The following is a 23833-nucleotide window of genomic DNA, read 5'->3' as shown; positions in this document are numbered from 1 at the left end:
TACAATAAACTAACGGTTCTTGTGCCTGACTACCTTCTCCATGGACCTCGTACCCATCAGTGGTTTAAGAGTATACCACTAAAGTATGAAAACCATATTTACCTGCTCCATGCAATAACCAGGTCTTATTTCCTCCGCTTCCTCTTTTTCAAGTTTTTCCAGCTGGCGGTGCCTAATCTCCAATTCAGTGCTGTACTTGATTGAAGAGGCTCTGTCTTCTTCAGGCTAGGTTGGTCTTCTCCTTTTGCTTGAAGAGAGTTCTTCCTCTATTTTTTGGCTGACATTGAATCTCAACAGATTTGTTGTCATGCCTATTGGGGCACCCAGCAACAATGCGATATGTATAACCTTAATTATGGAGGTTACAGTCTTTTATGACAGAGATGGAAGAAACTGTCCATGCCAAAGGATAGCTAAGAATTCACAAATAAATCCATTTTGATTCCATGATGTAAGAATAAAATGTGAAAAATGCTAAAAGGTTGAATACTTTTTTTTATAGCCACTGTAGCTAATCATTACTCATATCCACATTTCAGATGCAGATTTATTGAAATAAACTTTCAATCATCATCATCATCATCATCACCATTTATTCATATACTTTCAATGTATTTATATTACATTCAGAGTATTATTATGTGTTTCTTGGAGCACAGCAAAACACCAGAATGATGTGAACTGAACATTGTACTATAAGCTATACAATTTAGAACCCATATTTCAGTTGAACTCCAGACAATGCATTTTATTTTTAAAAACGTAACACCTCTCCCATCCTGAACTAGTAAAACTACAGGGTCTCATGCTTTTCAAGAGAAACCCACCACAAATAGTGCCTATAATGGATGATTCCTGGAGAATTTGGTACACAATAAACCTGCCACAACATTGTTTATATTGTAAACTCTCCAGGCACTCATGTCTAAAGAATCAGCAAATGAAGGTGCCAGCACAGATGACTGTCATCTAACACAGGCATGGGTCTTTTATGGTTCTTATAGAGGGGAACAAGTTTACTGTAATATATTGTCTGGAGTTTCACTTTAACTTATAAAGACTAAAATGGAAGAATACAATTTGAAAATAGCATTATGTATATACAATGACAGAAACTATACTGAATATTTAGCCACTTCTGAAACAGGGACAAGAAATTCCAAGGGCAAATACTTAAACTTCACCAAACAGTTGATACAGGTGACATATCAAGCTGTTTTGGAGGTAGTTGGCGGTTTCAAATCTTAAGGGTTTGTTGCTCCTTGTTAAGTCAAGTGACTCATAAAATGATAGTTAAGGGCAATAGTAATAATTTATACTGGATCTTCATTTTCTAGGAGTATATTCTTCTTATATGGTGTGCAGATACTTATGCAGAGGAAAATGAAAGAGGCCTGGGGCTGTGTCTAAGAGTTTCATCTAGTGCTTACTTTGCTTTATAGCAATTTTATAGCAATTACTGTCCCTCATGGAAATTGTAACTGCTGGTGCTTATTAATTTGGAGCTGAGCTATTCATATGTCCCATTCTTCTCACACAGAATTTAGATCTTGCAGACAGCTATCGTCCACTGCGCCGTTCCAAGAGAAGATGGGTTCTCACAACTATAGTCTTGGAGGAGAACGATTCAGGACCCTTTCCAAAACATGCTGGAGATGTAAGAAACAGACTGAGCTGAGCTCACTGGTGAAGGCTGCTTTCTGATTTCAATATACTGTTATATATTTATTTGTATTACTCACCTACTCATATTGTGATACTTATTATAGACAGAGGAGTCCTTATAGACATCATTTAGATCGCAGAAAATAGCATATTACTAATACCAACAAATGATCTAGCATTTCTGGAGATCCATAGGTTGTGTACCTCTTGAGTAGGCTAAACTATGCTTAATTACATAATCACTTCACCATTCTTGTGTATTATAGTGAATTACATATCCATTTTTGTAGGATATTAGGAAATGCTAATTTATCTCAGAGTTATATGACCAGTATGAAGGGTTTATTGTGATAGTAATCATAAATACCATATGTAAAATGTTGCCCTATTGCTTACAAAATTCGATATAAAATCACAAAATGTGCATGTGAAAATGTATATTCCAAAAGCAGTGATTACGTCAGCACAATGAACATAAGTATGTTAAGCCTCAGTGAGGTCACTGGTAACTTCATAGGTTACATTCTCATGATTATTGATTCAGTCAACAATATGTTTGTCTCCACTGTGTGTAGGTTGCAGATACACATTACAAGGATATTTGTAATAATATAGTACTATGAGAAAATCCTTACACTCTTTTACGTAGTATGCGTACAAACCAACTCTATCACATTACCCATTAGCCATTAACTTCTTTTCTATGTTTATTTTATTAAACACAAGATATAGTAGAGAATAAAGGATTTTCCTGTATTATATTTTGTACTTTTTTCAAACTGTGGAATATTTTCAGCTGTTCAATGACAGGGCAGAAAACTACTCCATCAAATATCTGATCAGCGGTCCTGGAGTTGATGAACCACCTGAAATTGGCCTGTTCCATATAGATGATCACACTGGTCAAGTCTTTGTGAACCGCCCGATCGACAGGGAGAAGACACCTCTCTTTGTGGTGAGTATGAGAAACACAAAAGTGTATGTCTCTCGCAGTGTCCTGCCTTCACTGCCAACTTGTCCCATTACAACGTAAAAGGAACCCAGACAATAGATCTTTCTCCACCAATAAACACAGAGCACATTTTCTGTGGTCACATATAGGAGTGACATGTTCACTAGACATGCAGAATATTTTTGCATATAAATACAATATAATCATTCTCACAGATTCACTATAGTATGTAAATATATAGCATCTAAGGAACAGTGCCAGAAGTGTAATGTTGTGTGCAGAGAGGAGAGATAACAGAGTAGCTATGGAATGTGATTGGCTTCCGTGACAAAGTATGTTTCAAAGGTCAACATCATAGAAGACTGTTGCATAACTCCAATACCAATAGTTATAGTAAGCAGAAATTTCCTATTTAGAGAATCATGGGCTGTTATGGGCTTGGTATGTTAGATTACACCTGGTAAATGAAAATGCTATTGTATTATGGCTGTGGGAGCTTTAAGCAAGTACTCCTCTATTTCCACACATTTCTTAGCTGCCTATCTCTTATCTATTCTAGAATCCTGACAAACATGATTATGTTTTGGTATGTAACAAAGTAAAGGAGTTGAAGGTCTCCTATATGCATATGCCTGTGTTTAAACTAGAGATGCTTAGGCTCTGTTTTCTGGAACCAAACCCCCCCGAACATGGCCAATCTGAGTACCAAGCCGACTCGGTACTTTCCTGCTACCTTGAATCTGAATCGAGGTAAAACATCATTGTTGCATGGTCGGATCTTGTGGGTTTTGGATTCCATAAGTACCCCCCTCCCCTGGAGATCCAGCGCCATTGCTCACACAGAAACAGGGGTAGCAGTATTCTTGTCACTCCCCAGTCTCCATTGCCATTGCTCAGTGCCATTGCTCAGACAGAAATAGGAGGGGGAGCAGTGTTCTTGTCAGTTGATAAAAATTGACTGGAAATGACTGGAAATTAATATTATTGAGGTTAATAATAATGTAGGGACAAAAAAAAGAGACAAATTATGCTAATTTAGCATTTTATAGCAATATTTTTTTTGTGAAAAAACAAAACAAAAAACAGATCCAAAACCAGAACCAAAACCAAAACACGTGAGGGCGGTTTTGCTAAAACCAAAACACGAAATTAATACAGATCCAAAACCAAAACCAAAACACGGGGGTCAGTGAACATCCTTAGTTTAAACTCAGGTTTCCAATACAAAGACTCTCAATACGTGCTGCAGGTCTAAGAACCACTTGTGTGGAATATGTCTTGGCAAAGATCATTGGCAAAATGTTCATTTTTATACCATTAATCCTCCCTATTTAGGAAAAGTTTCTGGTCAGCATGTACTTTGTTTACAAGGGGTAGAACGTTAACATTGAACAAATGAGACACATCCTTGTGATGTCCATCCCCGTACACCTCATTTGAGTTAGATGACATATGACCGCAACACCTCCAAGGATTGTCTTGAGAAATATATCTGATTGTGTATTGTGTTAAAAGTCTGAAGAATCAGAGGAGCAAGTTTGTCTGAAATCTTTGTAGTATAAAATTGTGAACCCATCTGAGCCTGGACTTTGCCTGATGGGGAAGTAGCAATTGCTCCCTCTAATTCTAAAGGTTTGTCTAATGAGTGCCTGACTTCCTTCTAATGCTCACGGTAAGAGGTAATGTATGTTTGCTTCTTTACTACATCTTCATGAGTGGTGGCCTGAGACTTATATAGCTTATGCATAACAAGGAAGGAGAGATAAGTACCTGCACAAGTTGGTTCCAAACAAATTGTTTCTCCCAAGTACCAATCAATATCTGTATTGTAGTGATATAACCATGGATGTCTCAGCATAAAAGGAATAGTGGGACAATGAATAGGGAACAGGGATAACGGTTCCAAATATTAACTTTCAACAGACAAGTCTTGGAACATGCACCGAATAAAGGGGTTTCCATCCAGACCGCATACTGTATTAACAAGATCCATATTGACAAAAGGAATTTTTAAGGCTTTTGCGAGACCAGTATCCAGGAAATTTCTTGCAGCTGCATTATCTAAGACATCAGAGACATTGATACCAAAACATACATGAACCAGTAATAAGAGAGTTCTTGGGAGAGATTAACTGTAAGCCTTAAACTCTCCCAAATCACCTAGGTTTGGTCTTTTTCTGACTTATTAGCACACCTTCGAGATACATGTCTATGCCTCCACAATATAAGCCTAGGCCTAGATTATGTCTTCTAGATGTCTCCTGAGGAAACCTGAAGGAAGATCATCAGGTTTCATGAAAAGCACAGCAGAACGTTATGACCGGCAGGGAGGCTAAGCCCTCCCTGTCATTGAAACTAATAAGAGAGCAATGAGACCAACGAGAGCACTCTACTTGAAACGAGCCCCCCCACAGCCTATTGCTACAATTGCGATTATGTGACTGCCTATAACCAGAAGCAGCATCTCAGCTGCCTATCAACCATCTAGGATATAAGAAACAGTGTGAACCATTGTGAATAGTGTGACTGCTCATAACACATGGTCAGACAAAGATGCTTGTCCTATTTTAGTGTCCTGTAGCAAGTACAAGTGTCTATAAACCAGGAATAAGTCATCAATTCTAGAATGACTCCATGTAAGTGTGAGAAGAAGGTTTAGTCACGAACATCAAGAAACATCTCGGGACATCTTCCCTAGGTACCTTGTAGCTCCATTAGATGTACCTAAGAATGTGGTCCAGCTAAGGTGGAGCAGTGAGGGTCCTCCTCCGCCAAGGAATGAAGTGCTGAGCATGATGTTTGCCCTTGGGTTTATAGTCAGTGATTTACTGTCTTGTTTACATCCAAGCAGCTACCCTGAATACGATGTAAGCTTTGTCACCTAAAATGAGCTGCAGGCATTATAGAAAAAGTACGGGGGAGTAAAGGGTGTAGGCTGGTGGAAAGACTTTAAGGTATTTACTGTAACAAAACCAGAAATGATTAGGATCATAATTTTAGTTAGAAATGAGTCTTATTGGGTGTCTAGGTATGTTGATATATTATCACCCCTCAATAGTAGTCCTGATGAGGAGAATCATGTCAGTGCTGGTGGCTGGCTGGCATTAATTAAGCCAAGGTAGTTTGACTCAGGGCCATGATATCTGCCATCAGCTGCCTACATTGGCCGAGATAGGATACTGTGTTTTTACCCTAGTCAGCCACGACAGTGTCACAGATGCTTTCGTCACCTGAGTATTTCATGTTTAGCTTTTAAAATGCACAATTTGAAGCTGATTTTTGTTTATAGAAGAGACCATAGTAGGTCGACTCCACGTCCACAACGCTAAATGATAGAGAAGTAATGGTCCCTCCTAGTGGTCTTTTGCGGTCAAGCTGCACGGTGGTATGTAGTGTGGTACTGTTCACATTGTTAGTGATGCACTTTTATAATATAGAAGTTTACCTTCTGATAAAGACTGTACTGGAGCAGTTAGCGATGTGGAAACTTATATGTTATGGCATATTTTCATAGTAACTGTGGCTGGACCATTTATAAAGAACTTATTGTATTAATATATTTAAATTATTAGCACAGTGTGCCAATTTCTATCATTGCAAATGTATTGATTTTTGATACTGTGTATTGAAAATGTACTCATATTTTTTATATTGTGTGTATTTTGGTATAGGGAATGTATTGATTTCTAATGTATTGTCCAGGTCAGAGGAAGTCTGTTTTGCTGATAGCAGGAAATGCTAAGTAAGTCTTTTAATCTCAGAAGTAACAAACTACTGATTTTGCCTGAAAGACCGACAGGGGGTCGTTACCTGTGTGCATATCTTGATAGAGAGGCAGGAAGCCTCCTAACAATATAGACAGCACCTTTGAGTAAATCAGGTTGGTGTGAAAGCTAAACTCTGTTAGATGTAAGATTAGATTATATCCTGATGTTAAATTATTGATGTGATTTTTCAGTCTTTGCGGAGCCATCTAGGATCAGGGGGCGGTGTTACCCTTTGCTAACAGTTGTGTTACAATCTGTATGAAAAGAAGCCCTGTTTGATCATGTACCATCATACCATCTGTAACTTCTGGAGAGATCGCTAGTACCACAAACTGACGTGTGTAACTGTCCTTATTACGACTACTTGAGCTAATAAAACATCAATGCATCAAGAACCTGCTTTGACAACTACTTACCCTGCTGTAATTCCTGTGACCTGCAGATTAGACCAAATCTAATTCATTATCTGGCTGTTCTGAGGCTTTGCTGGCTATTCAGCAGCTCTGGCCAGTTCATAGGCCAGGGGGGAACTATCCACGGCAACCCTGATCTACGACAGTTACCCAAAAGGAAACAGTTCTGGATGCTGCTAAGGAGTCCAGTGGTGGCAGCAGCTTAAGCCCCTCCCACTGCGGTTAGAGGGTGTATTTGGGATAAAGAAAAGGGGATGGTGGCAAGGCAAGCCCAACCGTTTCCCAGCAACAAACCAGACATGGTGGCATTGGTGGTCCTTCCTGTCACAGTAACCATGAAGCTTTATTTGCTGGAGGAAGTGAAGCTGGATAATAAAGTTTTCATTTCTAGCACCCAAACTATTGACCTTGCACAGCACTAATACTATCTACTACCTGTCCACACCACTGTTTATTTTATGCTAAACACCTGTCTATTTGGGGGCCAAGTGGTCACGGATATAACACCCACACCATAGCCAGAACAGTGGAGAGAGATAGCCAGGGGTGTGCCACACTACATCCTGATACCTCAAGTAAGTTTACATGCTGCACAAGTCGGGTTCACAGTCTAAAATCTCTACCACTCATACACACACATTAGGGTCCACTTTGTCAGCAGCCGATTAACCTACCAGTATATTTTATCCTCTTATTCAATAGCAATAACTTAGTTTTTATTGATTTAATAAGATGAATTCTTACAAACATTTGTTCAGCACCTACAAAGGATGCTTTCAGTGTGAATAAGCGCTGTATATTTTAAATGTAGATAATTGGCACAAGACAATCACAAATTGCATGGTTGATTTCCAAGTTCAAGATATAACCTCATTCAACTTTTACTGTCTGCTACACCTAGCTTTATTATGCCTCCCAATATTTAGAATTGCAAAATTGGGCCAGAAAAATGAATCCAGCCCCCAATCTGTTGAAATAGTGAGACCATGCTCACTTCCAAGATTCTCTTCTTCAGGACTCTGAGAATTTAGATGATCCCACCAAAACTGTGACCTTTGGGAGGTATGCTTCTATTAGCAATAAGGGCAGGGCACAAGAAAGAAATCCCAAGAATATTTAAATGTGCAGGATAATACTATTTTTTCTACTTATGGACTGGACAAGCACAACAGACATATCGGTCATAGACAAATAATTTCCCCCAAAATGTGCTGTGAAATTATGAAAGTCTGTGTTGAGTTTATTTCCCGAGATCCGAGCAGCAGGATCAGTGTCCGCAATTTCACCACACACTTGGTGTTGGGTACACAAGGCTACGAGTACTGTCAGAAGATGACCAGCTTTAGCGATCTAAAGAAGTACTCCACCCAAAATGTTTATTTGTTTATGAAACCCAAAACCCTCCAACAGCAAAACTATAGGAATCTCATGCATGGACTATGTAGATTTCTCAGAAACATATCTCTGCCAACTTTTGCTGTCAAATGATGTTTCAAGGATCACATAGTGGAAGTTTAATAATATTAGCCCAACATTAATATGATAAAAGATGTTGTCAACGTAACATATAAAAGAATGCTAACGTTTTCTGAGATTAGTTCTAAATTTGATTTTATAGGCACTCCTACTCTAGCACTATTTCAGATACAACATTATGTGGGAAGAGGGGGAGAAGTGGGTTTACTGCACATAGATAATCAAACACACCAGTCAGGAATCATCTTTACATATTTCTGCCCACAGAAAAAAATAAAATTTTGTAGTCAGCTTTGCTAAGTATATTGTGACTGAAATTAATGCCTGTATTTTGTTTTGTTTTTTTACACACAGATCTGCTTTGATGTAGCAGACAGAGCAACTTCAGCGATAGTGGACAAGTCTCTAATTTTTAACGTAGAAGTAAATGATAAAAACGACAATGCCCCAGAATTCGCACAAAAAGTATATGAACTCAAACTGAAAGAAACCACAAATTTTGGTTAGTAGCATTTTACTTTACGAGCCAGGATCATGATATACATATATAGCAAATACAGCACCTGTTCTGCAGTTTAAATGTGATGTTACAATTTTTCCACTGGAACATGGGTGAAATGTGTTATAGTGAGGTAGTATAACAACTGACATCTTTCTCACAAGACTTTAGCTAAAGAAATTGACAATATTCTTTCTCACTCTTTGCAGATAATCCGGTTTTTCACCTCACCGCAACAGATAATGACAAGGAAGACACCCCAAATTCTGAAATCACGTATTACATAGTAAACCAGATACCTGCCATTCCTAATGTGAAATTCAGTATTGATCCTAAGAATGGATTAATTCGTGGACAAGGATGTTTGAATTGCGAGGTGAGAGGTTTGTGATATTAAGCAAGATGTGTTAAAAAAATAAAACCAACAAAAAATCTATTGTCATATTTTTTCATATCAAGCAAATTTTTATTTTTAAGAAACAGTAACAGTCACACAATTATTACTCACATATGTCTTATGTAATAGAACTTTTCAATTGACTTTTATTAGAAAAAGAATGTCAACCGTATGTGTTTGATTCTCCTCCTGGTTCTAATACATCCCTCATCATTTTCCGCAATACTTCTTGTCAGTGACCTGATGCATGCAGAGACAGCTAAAGACCTCCTCAGTGCGGGTGGGGTACATTATTCCGACTCTGAGAAGCCCAACAAGGAGGAAATAGACAAAAAATTGCGATTACAATAACATAGACATGCTTTAAAGGTAGACATACAATAACATGCACAGAGAACTTTTCCGACGACACAGCAGACTTCTATCAATGTCGTCACAGAGGTCACAAAGCAATTGATGAATCACCAACACAGATCTACATTCTAGTAAATGTTCATCAGCCATGTTAAAGGTTAAATAGTCCATACCTTTTTTATAGTATTTTATAACAATTCCCAAATAATCTATCTGTATAATAACAATAATAATAATAATAATAATAATAATAATAATAATAATAATATCTTATATTAGTGCAAATCCTGTTGCACTATATGAATTGTATTATTATTAACAAAACACATGGGGCCCTAGGCAAGATACTGGTTTGGGGCCCCTTCTCCTGCCTCTATTTACCAAAATCCCCCCCACAAAACATAAACATGGGTTAGAATTAATTTGGGCCCCTTGACCATATAAAAGCATAAGACTGTATTACAAATTTCCATGTAAGTGGCCAAATACAACAAAATCCGTCAATTTAGTGCACATGTAAACACTTACAGCTTCACTGGGGCCTGTTAGTGTGGTTGGAAGGTGAATGCACAGTCTGATAGCAATCATCTTCCAAACAACATTTTGCTGATAAAGATATGGAAAATTTAATCAGAATTGCAGCGTCTGTGGCCGCCTTTAATCTGTTTGCAGATATATGTATTTTTAATCTGATTTTGATTGATTGATTGTTTTTGAATTATTTCTTTAATCAGTAGGGAAAATTTTGTATTCAGATAACCTGTCTGATATAACCAATTTTACACAGAATGTAATCTTTCTAAGGGGTCTATTTATTAAACAGAGATAAGCCCTAAATACCTACATTTAGGGCTTCTCTTTATATACCAATGCCGGAAAAGGCTATCACCTGCAGGTGGCCATCGCTGGGGGGGGATTCCTATTTACCAAGGACAAAAGCTTCTGTCCTCCGATTGCTAATGTCATGCGTAACCTGTCTAGCCGGTTTGTGCATTTGCAGTGGGACTGAAAGCTCAGACTTGGACATTCATTTCCACATAGCCGATAATTTTTTTTTATTTTGTTTTTTTAAATAGTAAAAATTGTCAAAAATAAATATTAAAAAATCTAAATATATTTAGACACGGAAAAAATTCTTGTCTAATAGCTGTCAAAAACTGGCACTGATGAGGCACTAAACCCCTGATGTATAGGGCAAGCTCTATCGCATGCGAAAATATCTGTTTTTGCCAGACATAGGGCTTTTTGCTCTTTGAGAATTAGGCCTCCTAATTATGAATAACCCAGAACAATAATGGTATTTTATCCATGCCATCCTAAGAGACACTGTACTGTGCTGTGTTTGCTCTTAGTTAGTTACACTCTTTCTTTACAAATAATGTAACAGTTTTCACGGTAGATAAGGATCTAGCCAATTTAATTGTCATAGTTCTAATCTGGCAAATTATTGAAATGCTCCTTGTCAGCTGTCAACGCTGACAGGCCGCACCATTTGCATTCAGTTGGCAGTCATTTTTGTGAGCTGTATCTGTGTCTCATGCCTTAGTGATGTCACTAGTTCCTGCAGAATGAATTGGCTGTATTCAACATGAAAATTGTTTCATCTTCCAAAATGGCTGCTTCCACTGCATGTAGATGACAGGCAGGGGCGGGCTGGACCAGGGGGCAGGGGGGCAGCGGGCACCCGGTCCGCTCAGTCTATTGGCTTTTCGGGCCGGCCGCCTCCCGTCGTCCCCCCCCCCCCCCCGTGAATGCAATAATTTGTTAATATTTCCGGCGGCCACATCGCGTGTCACGATCATACAATTTACTATAATTACTTTGGACAGTTTATTGAATATGGATATTAGCTGCTATAGGTTGGCATTAGATTTCCATTTAGACAAGAAATTAAATATGTTTGATTGTATGAAATGCATATGTAATCAGAAGAACCTGCTGTTGATAATGAATAGCAATTTAATATACTGACTTCTGTCATCTAGACCTCAAGTCTGATCAGACTGATTGTGGGCGCCCGTGACAATGGAATTGAAAAATTGGCAAGCACGACTACCATCAATATGTTGATACAAGATGGGAACAATAATATGCCAGTGTTCACCACTATGAATGTGAGTATTATTCAGCATGGCAATCTCATATGTATTTTAAGATTTCATCTTCTAGATTAGAATTTGGTGAACAGTGCCTGACTGGGATTTAAAAACAGCTCAGGAATCACATTAGTTGATGTTCTAGTACACACCCAAATGTTATTTTATTTTGTATTTTTTCGCTTGTTTTTTTCAGCGGACCCCACTCCCTAGGGAATCCAGCCCAGCGCTGAACAGTCTAGGGTTGGTTAGTCATTATGGCAGGGGGACCCCTGCCGCGCGTCCCCCTGCTATAGTGCCGCCAACCCTGGCTGGTTTGCCTAGTGCTGGTAAAGTGAAAATCGGGGGAACCCCACGCAAAATTTTTCCCCGATTTTCACGGGACCAGCACTAGTCAGGCAGCACTAGGGTTAAGCATAAATAGCGGGGGGACCCCACGCTTTTTTTTTTTTAAACCTTTATCTGTTCTTTAACATTTTAACACTGCCAGGGCAGTGTAACAGTGATGTGTTGATACAACACGCTGCTATCAAGCAGCGTGTTGTATCTGGCGTGTTTAGAAGCAAACTCTCCTGAGTTTGCTAACTCGCAGCTTCATACATTGTAGACTTATATAGCTGCAGTGGCAAACAGTGGTGAGTTTGATCTCTGGCAATTTTGCAAGTAGCGAATTTGACAGAAGCAGAACTCTGGCGATTTTGTATGAAAACTCAGCTTCATACATCGGCGAGTTTCAACTCTCCGGAGAAAATCGCTGGAGTTGCAAACTCGCAGCTTCATACATTTACCCCCAGGTCTGCTGGTGAAACAAACAGTTCTTGACTCATATCCATGAAATTTAGTGTGTGAATTGTGTGTCTGTTTTCTGACTGTAAGGTAAACAGATCTTTCTTTTCAGTATGAACTGTCTGTGCGCGAGGGGGAAATAAAGAACGATTTGTTACGGTTAAAAGTAGAAGATAAGGATGTGCCAAAGACACCGGCCTGGAGAGCCATCTTTAAAATATTATCAGGAGATGATAAACAAAATTATAACCTGACTACAGACCCAGAAACAAATGAAGGGATTCTCAGCATTATAAAGGTAAGCAGGGGCAATTAAGGGGTCTATTTATTAAGACCCTGCTAAAATTATGATTTTCTATTGCTGCCTATAGAAACTATAGAAAACCCTTGTTCACACAATTTATCATGAAAAGGTCACTGGGCAGCTGAGCATTGCAGATGCCTTACTGCTTGCCAGGCAAATGCAGGGTCCCTTTCAATTTCCAGTGCGCATGTGTGAGCCAGTATGCTGGTTCACGCATGCGCACTGGAAATTGAAACCCAGATTCATTGAAAAAAATCTTTATTAATAAAAAACCCTGAAAAATGCTTAATAATACATCAATTGTTCCTGTAGACAACTTCACAATCACCATCCTGAGATTGTGGTAACTATGCCAGGCCATCAGTGGCACTTGTACCACTGGGGATAGTTCTTATCGACCCTGGGTCTTTGATAAATCGGAAGAAGGCCTAAATACAAAGCAAAAATTGGATATAGAGCTTATATATCCCTTTAATAAATAGACACCAATAATTGGTCATGATTTTTTTCACAGTAAAGACATGTTTATGAGGATATTGCTTATGAATTTATGGTGAACCATTGACAGCACTGAGGCTTGAGACATTTTGAGCATCATTCTTCGGTTCTGTTACTTGTTCCTAGAGAACTGATTGGCTGAATAAGAACTGCTTGTCTGAAAATAAAGTCAATTTCAGACAGTCTAGGTATCTCTGTCTCTTTCCTATTTAGAGGGAAACCGGGCATTTTTTTAAGAGCTCCTGAACATCCACAAATCCCATATAGCTCCTTCCTATCTGCTACTGTATATATTTCTCTGCAAAGCTTCCTCACTTCTTATCTTCTGACATCCCCAACATTGTCATGGGTGATTTCAACATCTCAATTGCTAATCGATGTTCCAATGCTACTTCAAAACTTCTCTCTCTAACCTCACTTGACCTCTCCCAGTGGATTGAATCCACTACTCATCAGGATGGTCACTGTTTTGATCTAGTTTTCTCTAGAGTATGCTCAATTTCTATTTTTCCTTACCACTCCTTTCCCCCTCTCAGGTCATCACCTTATTAGTTACTCGCTCACTCCCAGTTCTTTAACCTCTCTGCTGTCAAACTCTTCCAAGCCTCCTCATACCCACAGGAATATTAACTCTTTTATTGATTTTCAACAGTTTTCCACCTCTCTCCAACAACTTCTCTCCCCAATTTCTACATGCTCCTCTCTTGATATGGCAGTTCCTCATTTTCACCATACCGTAGCAACTGATCAAGTTGCTCCAGTGACTCTTTATACTCCGTGTAGACTCCGTTTTGGCACACTTAAGTAACACGAAATCTACAAAAACTTTCTCGTAAAGCAGAACATCACTGGCGTAAATCTTGTACCTCTAATGATTTTAGCGCAAATACTGCTATCTACCACTCCTATTGCAATGCTCTGGAAACTTCTAAACAGACATACTTCCAATTTCTCTGTCCTACCACTGGGGGACACTGCGTTACATTGGGGTATAGTAGGTGGGACTGGAGTTAGGCACTTATAAACTTGTTTGTTTCCCTGACTCCTCCCCCACTATGCCCCTCCTCTGTAGCTGACTTCAGTTGTTGTAAGTGCCTTCTGGAGAAAGGTCACTTCTGTATAGGCTCCTGCCTATACTTAGTTTAGCATTAGGTTTTCCTGTTTTTATTTTTGTTCCTTTTCAGGTGCAGTGCTGGACTCGTTGAAAAGACCCAGAGGAGTGAATAGTCCCGGGGATTACTTCACTCTGAGTTCCAGTGCAGGTAAGCAGCTCTTCGGCATGCTTCCCTCGCACCTCTGCCGGCAGTCATCCCTTAGAAAGAACGAGCAAATGGGCCATGTTTAATTTGTTTTAGTTATGCCTTTAAAGGCAAACTTTTCATTTGGGGCATATTTTATTATATATTCGGCCATATAGAACGGCCGCGGCCACAATCAGATATGCGGGCGGGAGTGAAGGTGTCTCTGCCTCCCCTTTCCGCCCGCAGACTTGCCGGCAGCCTCCCCCCCCCTCAGCCCCTAGACAACGAGCGGTGGTGGAGAAGGACAGGCATCTGCGCTGTCAGTGAGACCACACGCACCCTGGGCATGGCAGCGCGGCGGTTCTCACTTTCCCCCGGCTGCAGCCATATTCAGTATATGGGCTGAACGGCGGTGAGTAGAGGCGGCCATGTTAAGGGAGGGGAGTACACCTCCCCCTCTCTCTCTCCCTAATGGCGCGAACGGTGGCCATCTTGGATCCGGAGTACACACATCAAGTGCATGCTGTTCCTGACTTCTGCCTCTCTTCACCTGGTAATGTTGGATCGTTTTTAATCATATTTGTAAACGATTGTCAGCCTACTTGCCACACAGTCAGGACTTTTATTTCAGGATCCTGTGACTGCTGTATATATTATAGGATTACCTATTTGACAATATTGGTAGTTTCCTATCATCCTGTGACATATTTTGCTTTTAAGGCAGATATACATTGATATGGGAATACATATCTGTATTTTATTCCATATAGTGACTGTGGATGGAATATTTCCATAGGTCTGGTAAAGGGAGTTCTGTATATATAAAATCCCTTTTGTTATGTATAGCCTCAGTTCCCAAGTATTGTGGCTGGGTAACTTATACAGTTTTCCAGATATGCGGTATGTCTCAGGAATTACCTAGGGGGTAATAAACACGCTGTTTTATATGCTCTACATTATTTATGTGGTACAAAATTAATATACTGTGTTGTCCCGTGGTAGGCTGGTTGGTCTGTATTGCAATATGTGTGCGTAAATGTATATATGTATGTGTACATCAGGAGCTGTGGCTCATCTGATATATACACGGTTTTGATTACATGGTGTTGTGGGTTCAATTTCCATAATAGCACATATATATATTACCTGTTTAAAATATAGAACAGATTTATTCTGTGTCTTTTTTATTGCTGTTATATCAGCCTATAATAGATGACTTCCAGGAGTAGAATACTCGCTGGTTGGCACACTTTAAAATTTATGTATATATATATATATATATCTATAATATAAATGTCTAGTGGCGTGTGTTAGTCTGTCTGTGTGTGTGTGTGTGTGGAAAAAATAAAACCAAGCTGCAGCGCCACCTGCTGGGCGGAGTTATACACTGACCTACTAAATTCTTAGTGTGTGTGGGAAAAAAAATTCAGAAATGGCTGAAATTTGGTATACTAAGATGTTTTTAATTTGTTAATTTAATTTGTTAATTGTTAAAAGTGTTTATAAAGATTTAAAAAATATATATATATATTTCTTGAAGGAGAAGTGACAGTTGGGAGTGGTTGGTGGTTGCCGGGGGTGACAGTGGGGAGTGGTTGGTGGTTGCCGGGGGTGACAGAGTGAGAGGAGTGTGAAACTCAGGACCGCTGAGAGAGATCCCTGTGTCTGGATAGACATCTGGATAGATGTGGCAATGAAAATGAAGGATGAGGGGATGGAGAAGAATGATGAGGTGGTGACATGTGGACAAAACCACGTTAAAAAAGGGCGCTTACGTCGGGAAGTAACGCTCTTCCCCTGAGGAGGCCTGGGCTATGGCTCAAATGCATGACAAGAACCTTTTTAACACCTTAAGTGGCTTGATTTGACTATAATGCATGAGTATCATGCACGGGTTAACTTGTGTGTATATATATATATATATATATAAACAAACGAGAAAGAGAAGCGCCAAAACATAGTGTGATATTGCCAAGTTGGAGCAGTGATCAGATTTGATTATCAAATTATCCTCGTACCAGATAAATAATATAATTTCGCTTATCTGAGACAGTATCCCTCTGCGAACTCCAGATCCTTTTTATGTAGATTAGGGTATTCCAGACTAAAACTCAGATAGAAAATAGCAAACAATAGAGTAGTGCGTTTTAACAAAAGTGAAACATCATTTAATTCATAAAATTGTATCCATAGACAGCAAATTCATTGCCCGTACATTATATAAAATCAATTCAAGCTTATCTGTGCACTAGAATCATCCACAGTCCAGTTATGATCTCGCCAAACACCGGTAATCCTGGCTCCTTGACATCAATATACCGACAGGGGATAAGATTCCTCAGCCCTTTTCAGGCAAGTGACAATGCGTCCTCAGCTGGTGAATCCGAAAAACGAATGCACCTCAGAAAAGATCCTTGACGCGTTTCGTCTGTTAGACTTTATCATCCTTTTGATAAAGTCTAACAGACGAAACGCGTCAAGGATCTTTTCTGAGGTGCACTCGTTTTTCGGATTCACCAGCTGAGGACGCATTGTCACTTGCCTGAAAAGGGCTGAGGAATCTTATCCCCTGTCGGTATATTGATGTCAAGGAGCCAGGATTACCGGTGTTTGGCGAGATCATAACTGGACTGTGGATGATTCTAGTGCACAGATAAGCTTGAATTGATTTTATATAATGTACGGGCAATGAATTTGCTGTCTATGGATACAATTTTATGAATTAAATGATGTTTCACTTTTGTTAAAACGCACTACTCTATTGTTTGCTATTTTCTATCTGAGTTTTAGTCTGGAATACCCTAATCTGCATAAAAAGGATCTGGAGTTCGCAGAGGGATACTGTCTCAGATAAGCGAAATTATATTATTTATCTGGTACGAGGATAATTTGATAATCAAATCTGATCACTGCTCCAACTTGGCAATATCACACTATGTTTTGGCGCTTCTTTTTCTCGTTTGTTTATTTAGATTGTACATCTGCAAGCTGATGTATCAAAGGGAAGCAGCCTAATGTATGTGATTTTAAATATTTTGAGCACAGGTTTTTAAACACGTGATCATTGGTGTTTGCACTGAGCGCCGTTGTCTTTTCCACATTGTTTTAATATATATATATATATATATATATATATATATATATATATGTATATGTGTCTTCAAAATATATTGTTAGACAATATTATTTCTTGTTGCCTACCATTTCCTTATGTTTTTTGACGGATCAACTGGGAAATAGGAGTGACATTATATTTGTGCGAAATGTAATTTTTGAGTTATCTTTTCCTTCTGGTGGCCGAACACATTAAGGTGATTTTTAAGTTCGAAATGGTACGTGAGTATACCCTTTTTCATGCTTCTACACATGTTTACACTGTGCTGGTTAAGCTCCCACACAGCTTATATCTGTCCGTTAACACAGAAGCGGCATTACGCTGTTCAGGTATAAAACCATCCGGACAAAGATGCTGTTGTTCACCATCTTTCACAGATGGAGAGGATTTTATCTTTGACTGTTGCTACAGTCAGAATAAGGATGTAGTTTATTCCTCACCAGAGGATGTCTATTTCCATCTTGTTTTACTATCAAGAGGAATATTCTTGCTGATTACACTCACGAGGTGGATAATCCCAGCTTAAACTGTACACAGTTTTTAGCATTTGCAAGACAAACAGTCTATACTTGGTTTTCAATTTTTAACCTAAGCTTTAGTGACACCCTAGTTGGGAAGATGTTTTTTCTCATATCTTAGACTCGGTGTCTGTCTTTTCTCAAAGACCAGGTAAACAGTAATAGACTGGCTATATTTTCACCTTCCCTAACTCTCCAGAGTCAATACAAGGGAATCTTTGTTGGTGACAATCCTGTGGCTCTTCAGTTTTCTTATTCTGCTGTCCCCGGCGGGAGCAGACAAAGAAGTCCTCATACACACTGCAGGGGCTGGCAAAGGATTTTATCTAGTGGCTTTCGAACAGAAGAAGTGCTCTAGCCTTTATTCACGTTAAGGGTTAATGGGGTGGTTCGTATTCACCCAGCAGGATCATAGCTGGTAGGCATACAGCTATTCAGCTATGATACCAGTAGTTAGCTACATGCTCACAGGACTACGTTCCTATATCGGAACTCTCAATTTGCTCTATTACAAATGAATATCCAAAAAAGGCTTCTGGCGGTAGGTGTGCTTTCTTCTTTTTTTTATGTCAGCGACACTAGGCCATGATGTTCACGATCGTTGATCCTCTCTGTTGATCTGAGGTCAGGGTGCCACATCCCGAGTCAGGCTTTGCCTTACAAGGGTGGTTATAGTTTATGTACTGTGGCAGTCAGGTAAACATTCTTAGGTCTGGGGACATTCCCTGGAGGTGGAAGTTATTATTACATCTAACGCTTGGCTTACAGCTAGACGTTTTCAGCCAGAATATTATACTTGCAGCCTCTCAGCAAGTAGCAGGGCTGTATTATTTGGTTCTCAGGTGGTCACTTTGAGCCTATCCAGCTCTTCGCTTATTCTACCGCACTAGAAGTGTTGGTTTTTGCCTTATCTTCTAGATTAGAGTTGTCAGTATCTTCCCACCGAAGAACACGCTCATCTATCTTCTTTACAGTTACAAAATGCTCCTGGCAGAATTTCCTTTCCGTAACAGGAGTTTCTGTTTTGCAAAATAGGATACCAAGGTTCTAGTTATATCTTTGGCTCTCCTTATTTGGAATATCTCCCATGTCTCTACAGGGAGATTCTCATCAAGGGAAGCTGTTTTCCTTATTTTGGACATGCATAGCATCTCTCTGCCATGATTCACAATGATTTTTTAGTGGGTCAGTTGTCCTTCTTGTACAGGGGGGCAGAAAACCTGTAGAGATTCGGTCTCCTAATGCAGGGCTGTTGCATATTTGTAGCACTTATGGAATACCCATATCCTAATTGCAGGATAGGGATCGACCTGTGTATGGTTGGAGGGGTGTGCCTTGTGCCATACTATGGGCCAAGTTACTCCAACATATTATTATTGAGGGCCGAATGCCTTAGCAATCAGTCATTTACCAAGTAAAGTGGGTCACTTCAGGGTAATACCTTTGTGCCCTCCTGGTTAGGTCATAGGGCTCTCTGAGAGGGAGCCCAGGTTCTTTTCACATGTTAACCTGTTTTCTCTATCGGCTCTCAATCTTATGACCCTCAGGTGGATTTGTCCATTGCCAAGTCGGGTCTCCCTACAACTTAGGGGGTGTACAGGTGATTTACAGGTCCAATTTCCTCGTGGGGGTTCAAGAGTTTCTAGGAGGGGGCGCATCCCAGCTAGTCTCGTGGTCCACCTTGTGTCTCGCAAAGCAGTGTTCTACTGGTTAAGGGGACTAGTGTTGTCGTCCCTCTTTTCCCGGTTCCAGAGCGGCCTCATCTCATAGTTCGGCTCTTTTTTGTTTTCATCATCTAGTTTGACGATGTGGCGTCGGATGGCCAACCTTTTCGGCTAGAGAATCCTTGCAGGGAGATGGCTGCTACCTTCAGTTCAGTCGTAGAGCTTCTTTCTCAGCTGTTTTCTTGGCCTATAAACTATATTCGGTTGGTGTAAATTCCTAGAATTTCACACGTCCCACTCAGGAAGCTTTAAAGGGTTTTCTTTACCAGCTGTCTTCGATTGGGTCTCCGCCCTTCTTCCTTCAGCGTGCAGCTTCCGTGGCTCTCTGTCTAGCTCAGCGGAAGGTTGTTTTGCTTAAAGGGTTTCTTTATGCTCAGCCCACCTTTGGTTGGTTGTAAATTTCCAGGGAGTCTAGTTCTCGTCATCAGGGGGCTTGCTTTGGCCTCCGGTGACTCTCTGAATTAGTTAAGCTGTTAGCTCATGGTATGAGTGCTTCTTGGTATATATGTCGGGCTTATGTTGTTAGCTCTCTATATGAGTGCTCCCTCAGATATCGCTGAGTTAGTTAAGCCGTTTAGCTCATAAAATGAGTGCTCCCTTGTTTATCTCTGAATGGGTTAAGCCAGTGGTTCCCAAACTTTTGCAGTTCGCGGCACCCTTAGAGTCTCCAAATTTTTTCAAGGCACCCCTCCAAAATAATTATTTAGCAGTCCTCTTTTAGAAGTAGTTGGGTCAAAAAATTGTAAGAAGTATTTAGGTCAGGACAGAAATACTTATTTAGTTGTATGCAAAAATGCCCCCTCTGCATCCAGACACTTTGCTCTCAGGCACTCTGTCACCTCTGCATCCAGACACACTGCCTCCTCTGCATCCAGACACACTGCCCCCTCTGCATCCAGACACACTGCCCTCTCTCACACTGCCCCCCCTGCCCTCTGTCACGCTGTCCCCCTCCTCTGCCCTCTCTAACAATGTCCCCCCCTCCTCTGCCCTCTCTAACAATGTTCCCCCTCCTCTGCCCTCTCTCACAATGTCCCCCCTCCTCTGCCCTCTCTAACGATGTCCCCCCTCCTCTGCCCTCTCTCACGATGTCCCCCCTCCTCTGCCCTCTCTCACAATGTCCCCCCTCCTCTGCCCTCTCTCACGCTGTCCCCCTCCTCTGCCCTCTCTCACGCTGTCCCCCTCCTCTGCCCCTGTTACACTCCTCTGCCCCGTTGTGCCCCAGCTGTCACCCTCCTCTGCCCCCTGTTACTCTCCTCTGCCCCTGTGACACTCCTCTGTCCTGTTGTGCCCCAGCTGTCACCCTCTCTGCCCCTGTTACACTCCTCTGCCCCGTTGTGCCCCAGCTGTCACCCTATCTGCCCCTGTTACACTCCTCTGCCCCATTGTGCCCCAGCTGTCACCCTCTCTGCCCCTGTTACACTCTTCTGCCCCGTTGTGCCCCAACTGTCACCCTCTCTGCCCCAGCTGTCACCCTCTCTGCCCCAGCTGTCACCCTCTCTTCCCCGCTGTCACCCTCTCTTCCCCGCTGTCACCCTCTCTGCCCCAGCTGTCACCCTCTCTTCCCCAGCTGTCACCCTCTCTTCCCCAGCTGTCACCTTCTCTTCCCCGCTGTCACCCTCTCTGCCCCAGCTGTCACCTTCTCTTCCCCGCTGTCACCCTCTCTGCCCCAGCTGTCACCCTCTCTTCCCCGCTGTCACGCTCTCTGCCCTAGCTGTCACCCTCTCTTCCCCGCTGTCACGCTCTCTGCCCCAGCGTCACCCTCTCTGCCCCAGCTGTCACCCTCTCTGCCCCAGCTGTCACCCTCTCTTCCCCAGCTGTCACCCTCTCTTCCACAGCTGTCACCCTCTCTTCCCCGCTGTCACCCTCTCTGCCCCAGCTGTCACCCTCTCTTCCCCAGCTGTCACCCTCTCTGCCCCAGCTGTCACCCTCTCTGCCCCAGCTGTCACCCTCTCTTCCCCAGCTGTCACCCTCTCTTCCCCAGCTGTCACCCTCTCTTCCCCGCTGTCACCCTCTCTGCCCCAGCTGTCACCCTCTCTGCCCCAGCTGTCACCCTCTCTGCCCCAGCTGTCACGCTCCCTCTCTCCTCTGCCGCGCGCCAGCCATAGAAAAAAAAGAAAAAGCTGCCCCTGTGACACTCCTCTGTCCTGTTGTGCCCCAGCTGTCACCCTCTCTGCCCCTGTTACACTCCTCTGCCCCGTTGTACCCCAGCTGTCACCCTATCTGCCCCTGTTACACTCCTCTGCCCCATTGTGCCCCAGCTGTCACCCTCTCTGCCCCTGTTACACTCTTCTGCCCCGTTGTGCCCCAGCTGTCACCCTCTCTGCCCCGCTGTCACCCTCTCTGCCCCAGCTGTCAGCCTCTCTGCCCCAGCTGTCACCCTCTCTTCCCAGCTGTCACCCTCTCTGCCCCAGCTGTCACCCTCTCTTCCCCAGCTGTCACCCTCTCTTCCCCAGCTGTCACCCTCTCTTCCCGAGCTGTCACCTTCTCTTCCCCGCTGTCACCCTCTCTGCCCCAGCTGTCACCTTCTCTTCCCCGCTGTCACCCTCTCTGCCCCAGCTGTCACCCTCTCTTCCCCGCTGTCACGCTTTCTGCCCTAGCTGTCACCCTCTCTTCCCCGCTGTCACGCTCTCTTCCCCGCTGTCACGCTCTCTGCCCCAGCTGTCACCCTCTCTGCCCCAGCTGTCACCCTCTCTGCCCCTGTTACACTCCTCTGCCCCATTGTGCCCCAGCTGTCACCCTCTCTGCCCCTGTTACACTCTTCTGCCCCGTTGTGCCCCAACTGTCACCCTCTCTGCCCCGCTGTCACCCTCTCTGCCCCAGCTGTCACCCTCTCTGCCCCAGCTGTCACCCTCTCTTCCCCGCTGTCACCCTCTCTTCCCCGCTGTCACCCTCTCTGCCCCAGCTGTCACCCTCTCTTCCCCAGCTGTCACCCTCTCTTCCCCAGCTGTCACCTTCTCTTCCCCGCTGTCACCCTCTCTGCCCCAGCTGTCACCTTCTCTTCCCCGCTGTCACCCTCTCTGCCCCAGCTGTCACCCTCTCTGCCCCAGCTGTCACCCTCTCTTCCCCGCTGTCACGCTCTCTGCCCTAGCTGTCACCCTCTCTGCCCCAGCGTCACCCTCTCTGCCCCAGCTGTCACCCTCTCTGCCCCAGCTGTCACCCTCTCTTCCCCAGCTGTCACCCTCTCTTCCACAGCTGTCACCCTCTCTTCCCCGCTGTCACCCTCTCTGCCCCAGCTGTCACCCTCTCTTCCCCAGCTGTCACCCTCTCTTCCCCGCTGTCACCCTCTCTGCCCCAGCTGTCACCCTCTCTTCCCCAGCTGTCACCCTCTCTTCCCCGCTGTCACCCTCTCTGCCCCAGCTGTCACCCTCTCTGCCCCAGCTGTCACCCTCTCTGCCCCAGCTGTCACGCTCCCTCTCTCCTCTGCCGCGCGCCAGCCATAGAAAAAAAAGAAAAAGCTGCCCCTGTGACACTCCTCTGTCCTGTTGTGCCCCAGCTGTCACCCTCTCTGCCCCTGTTACACTCCTCTGCCCCGTTGTACCCCAGCTGTCACCCTATCTGCCCCTGTTACACTCCTCTGCCCCATTGTGCCCCAGCTGTCACCCTCTCTGCCCCTGTTACACTCTTCTGCCCCGTTGTGCCCCAGCTGTCACCCTCTCTGCCCCAGCTGTCAGCCTCTCTGCCCCAGCTGTCAGCCTCTCTGCCCCAGCTGTCACCCTCTCTTCCCCGCTGTCACCCTCTCTGCCCCAGCTGTCACCCTCTCTTCCCCAGCTGTCACCCTCTCTTCCCCAGCTGTCACCCTCTCTTCCCGAGCTGTCACCTTCTCTTCCCCGCTGTCACCCTCTCTGCCCCAGCTGTCACCTTCTCTTCCCCGCTGTCACCCTCTCTGCCCCAGCTGTCACCCTCTCTTCCCCGCTGTCACGCTTTCTGCCCTAGCTGTCACCCTCTCTTCCCCGCTGTCACGCTCTCTTCCCCGCTGTCACCCTCTCTGCCCCAGCTGTCACCCTCTCTGCCCCAGCTGTCACCCT

General features: G+C 42.9%; 1 protein-coding gene across 1 annotated transcript in view; it reads left to right on the top strand.

Annotated features, from left to right (window-relative positions):
- CDH26 (cadherin 26) overlaps positions 1 to 23833 on the top strand; it is a 115968-nt gene that overhangs the window by 46460 nt on the left and 45675 nt on the right. The window contains 6 exon segments of the mRNA XM_075176774.1: positions 1541 to 1657; positions 2462 to 2620; positions 8628 to 8775; positions 8982 to 9148; positions 11509 to 11637; positions 12518 to 12703. Coding sequence (XP_075032875.1) covers positions 1541 to 1657; positions 2462 to 2620; positions 8628 to 8775; positions 8982 to 9148; positions 11509 to 11637; positions 12518 to 12703 — 906 coding nt within the window.

This window comes from Mixophyes fleayi, chromosome 6 (assembly GCF_038048845.1).
Source record: "Mixophyes fleayi isolate aMixFle1 chromosome 6, aMixFle1.hap1, whole genome shotgun sequence".
NCBI lineage: Eukaryota > Metazoa > Chordata > Amphibia > Anura > Limnodynastidae > Mixophyes > Mixophyes fleayi.
Note: the sequence above shows the minus strand (reverse complement) of the source record. Positions and strands in the feature narration are given on the sequence as shown.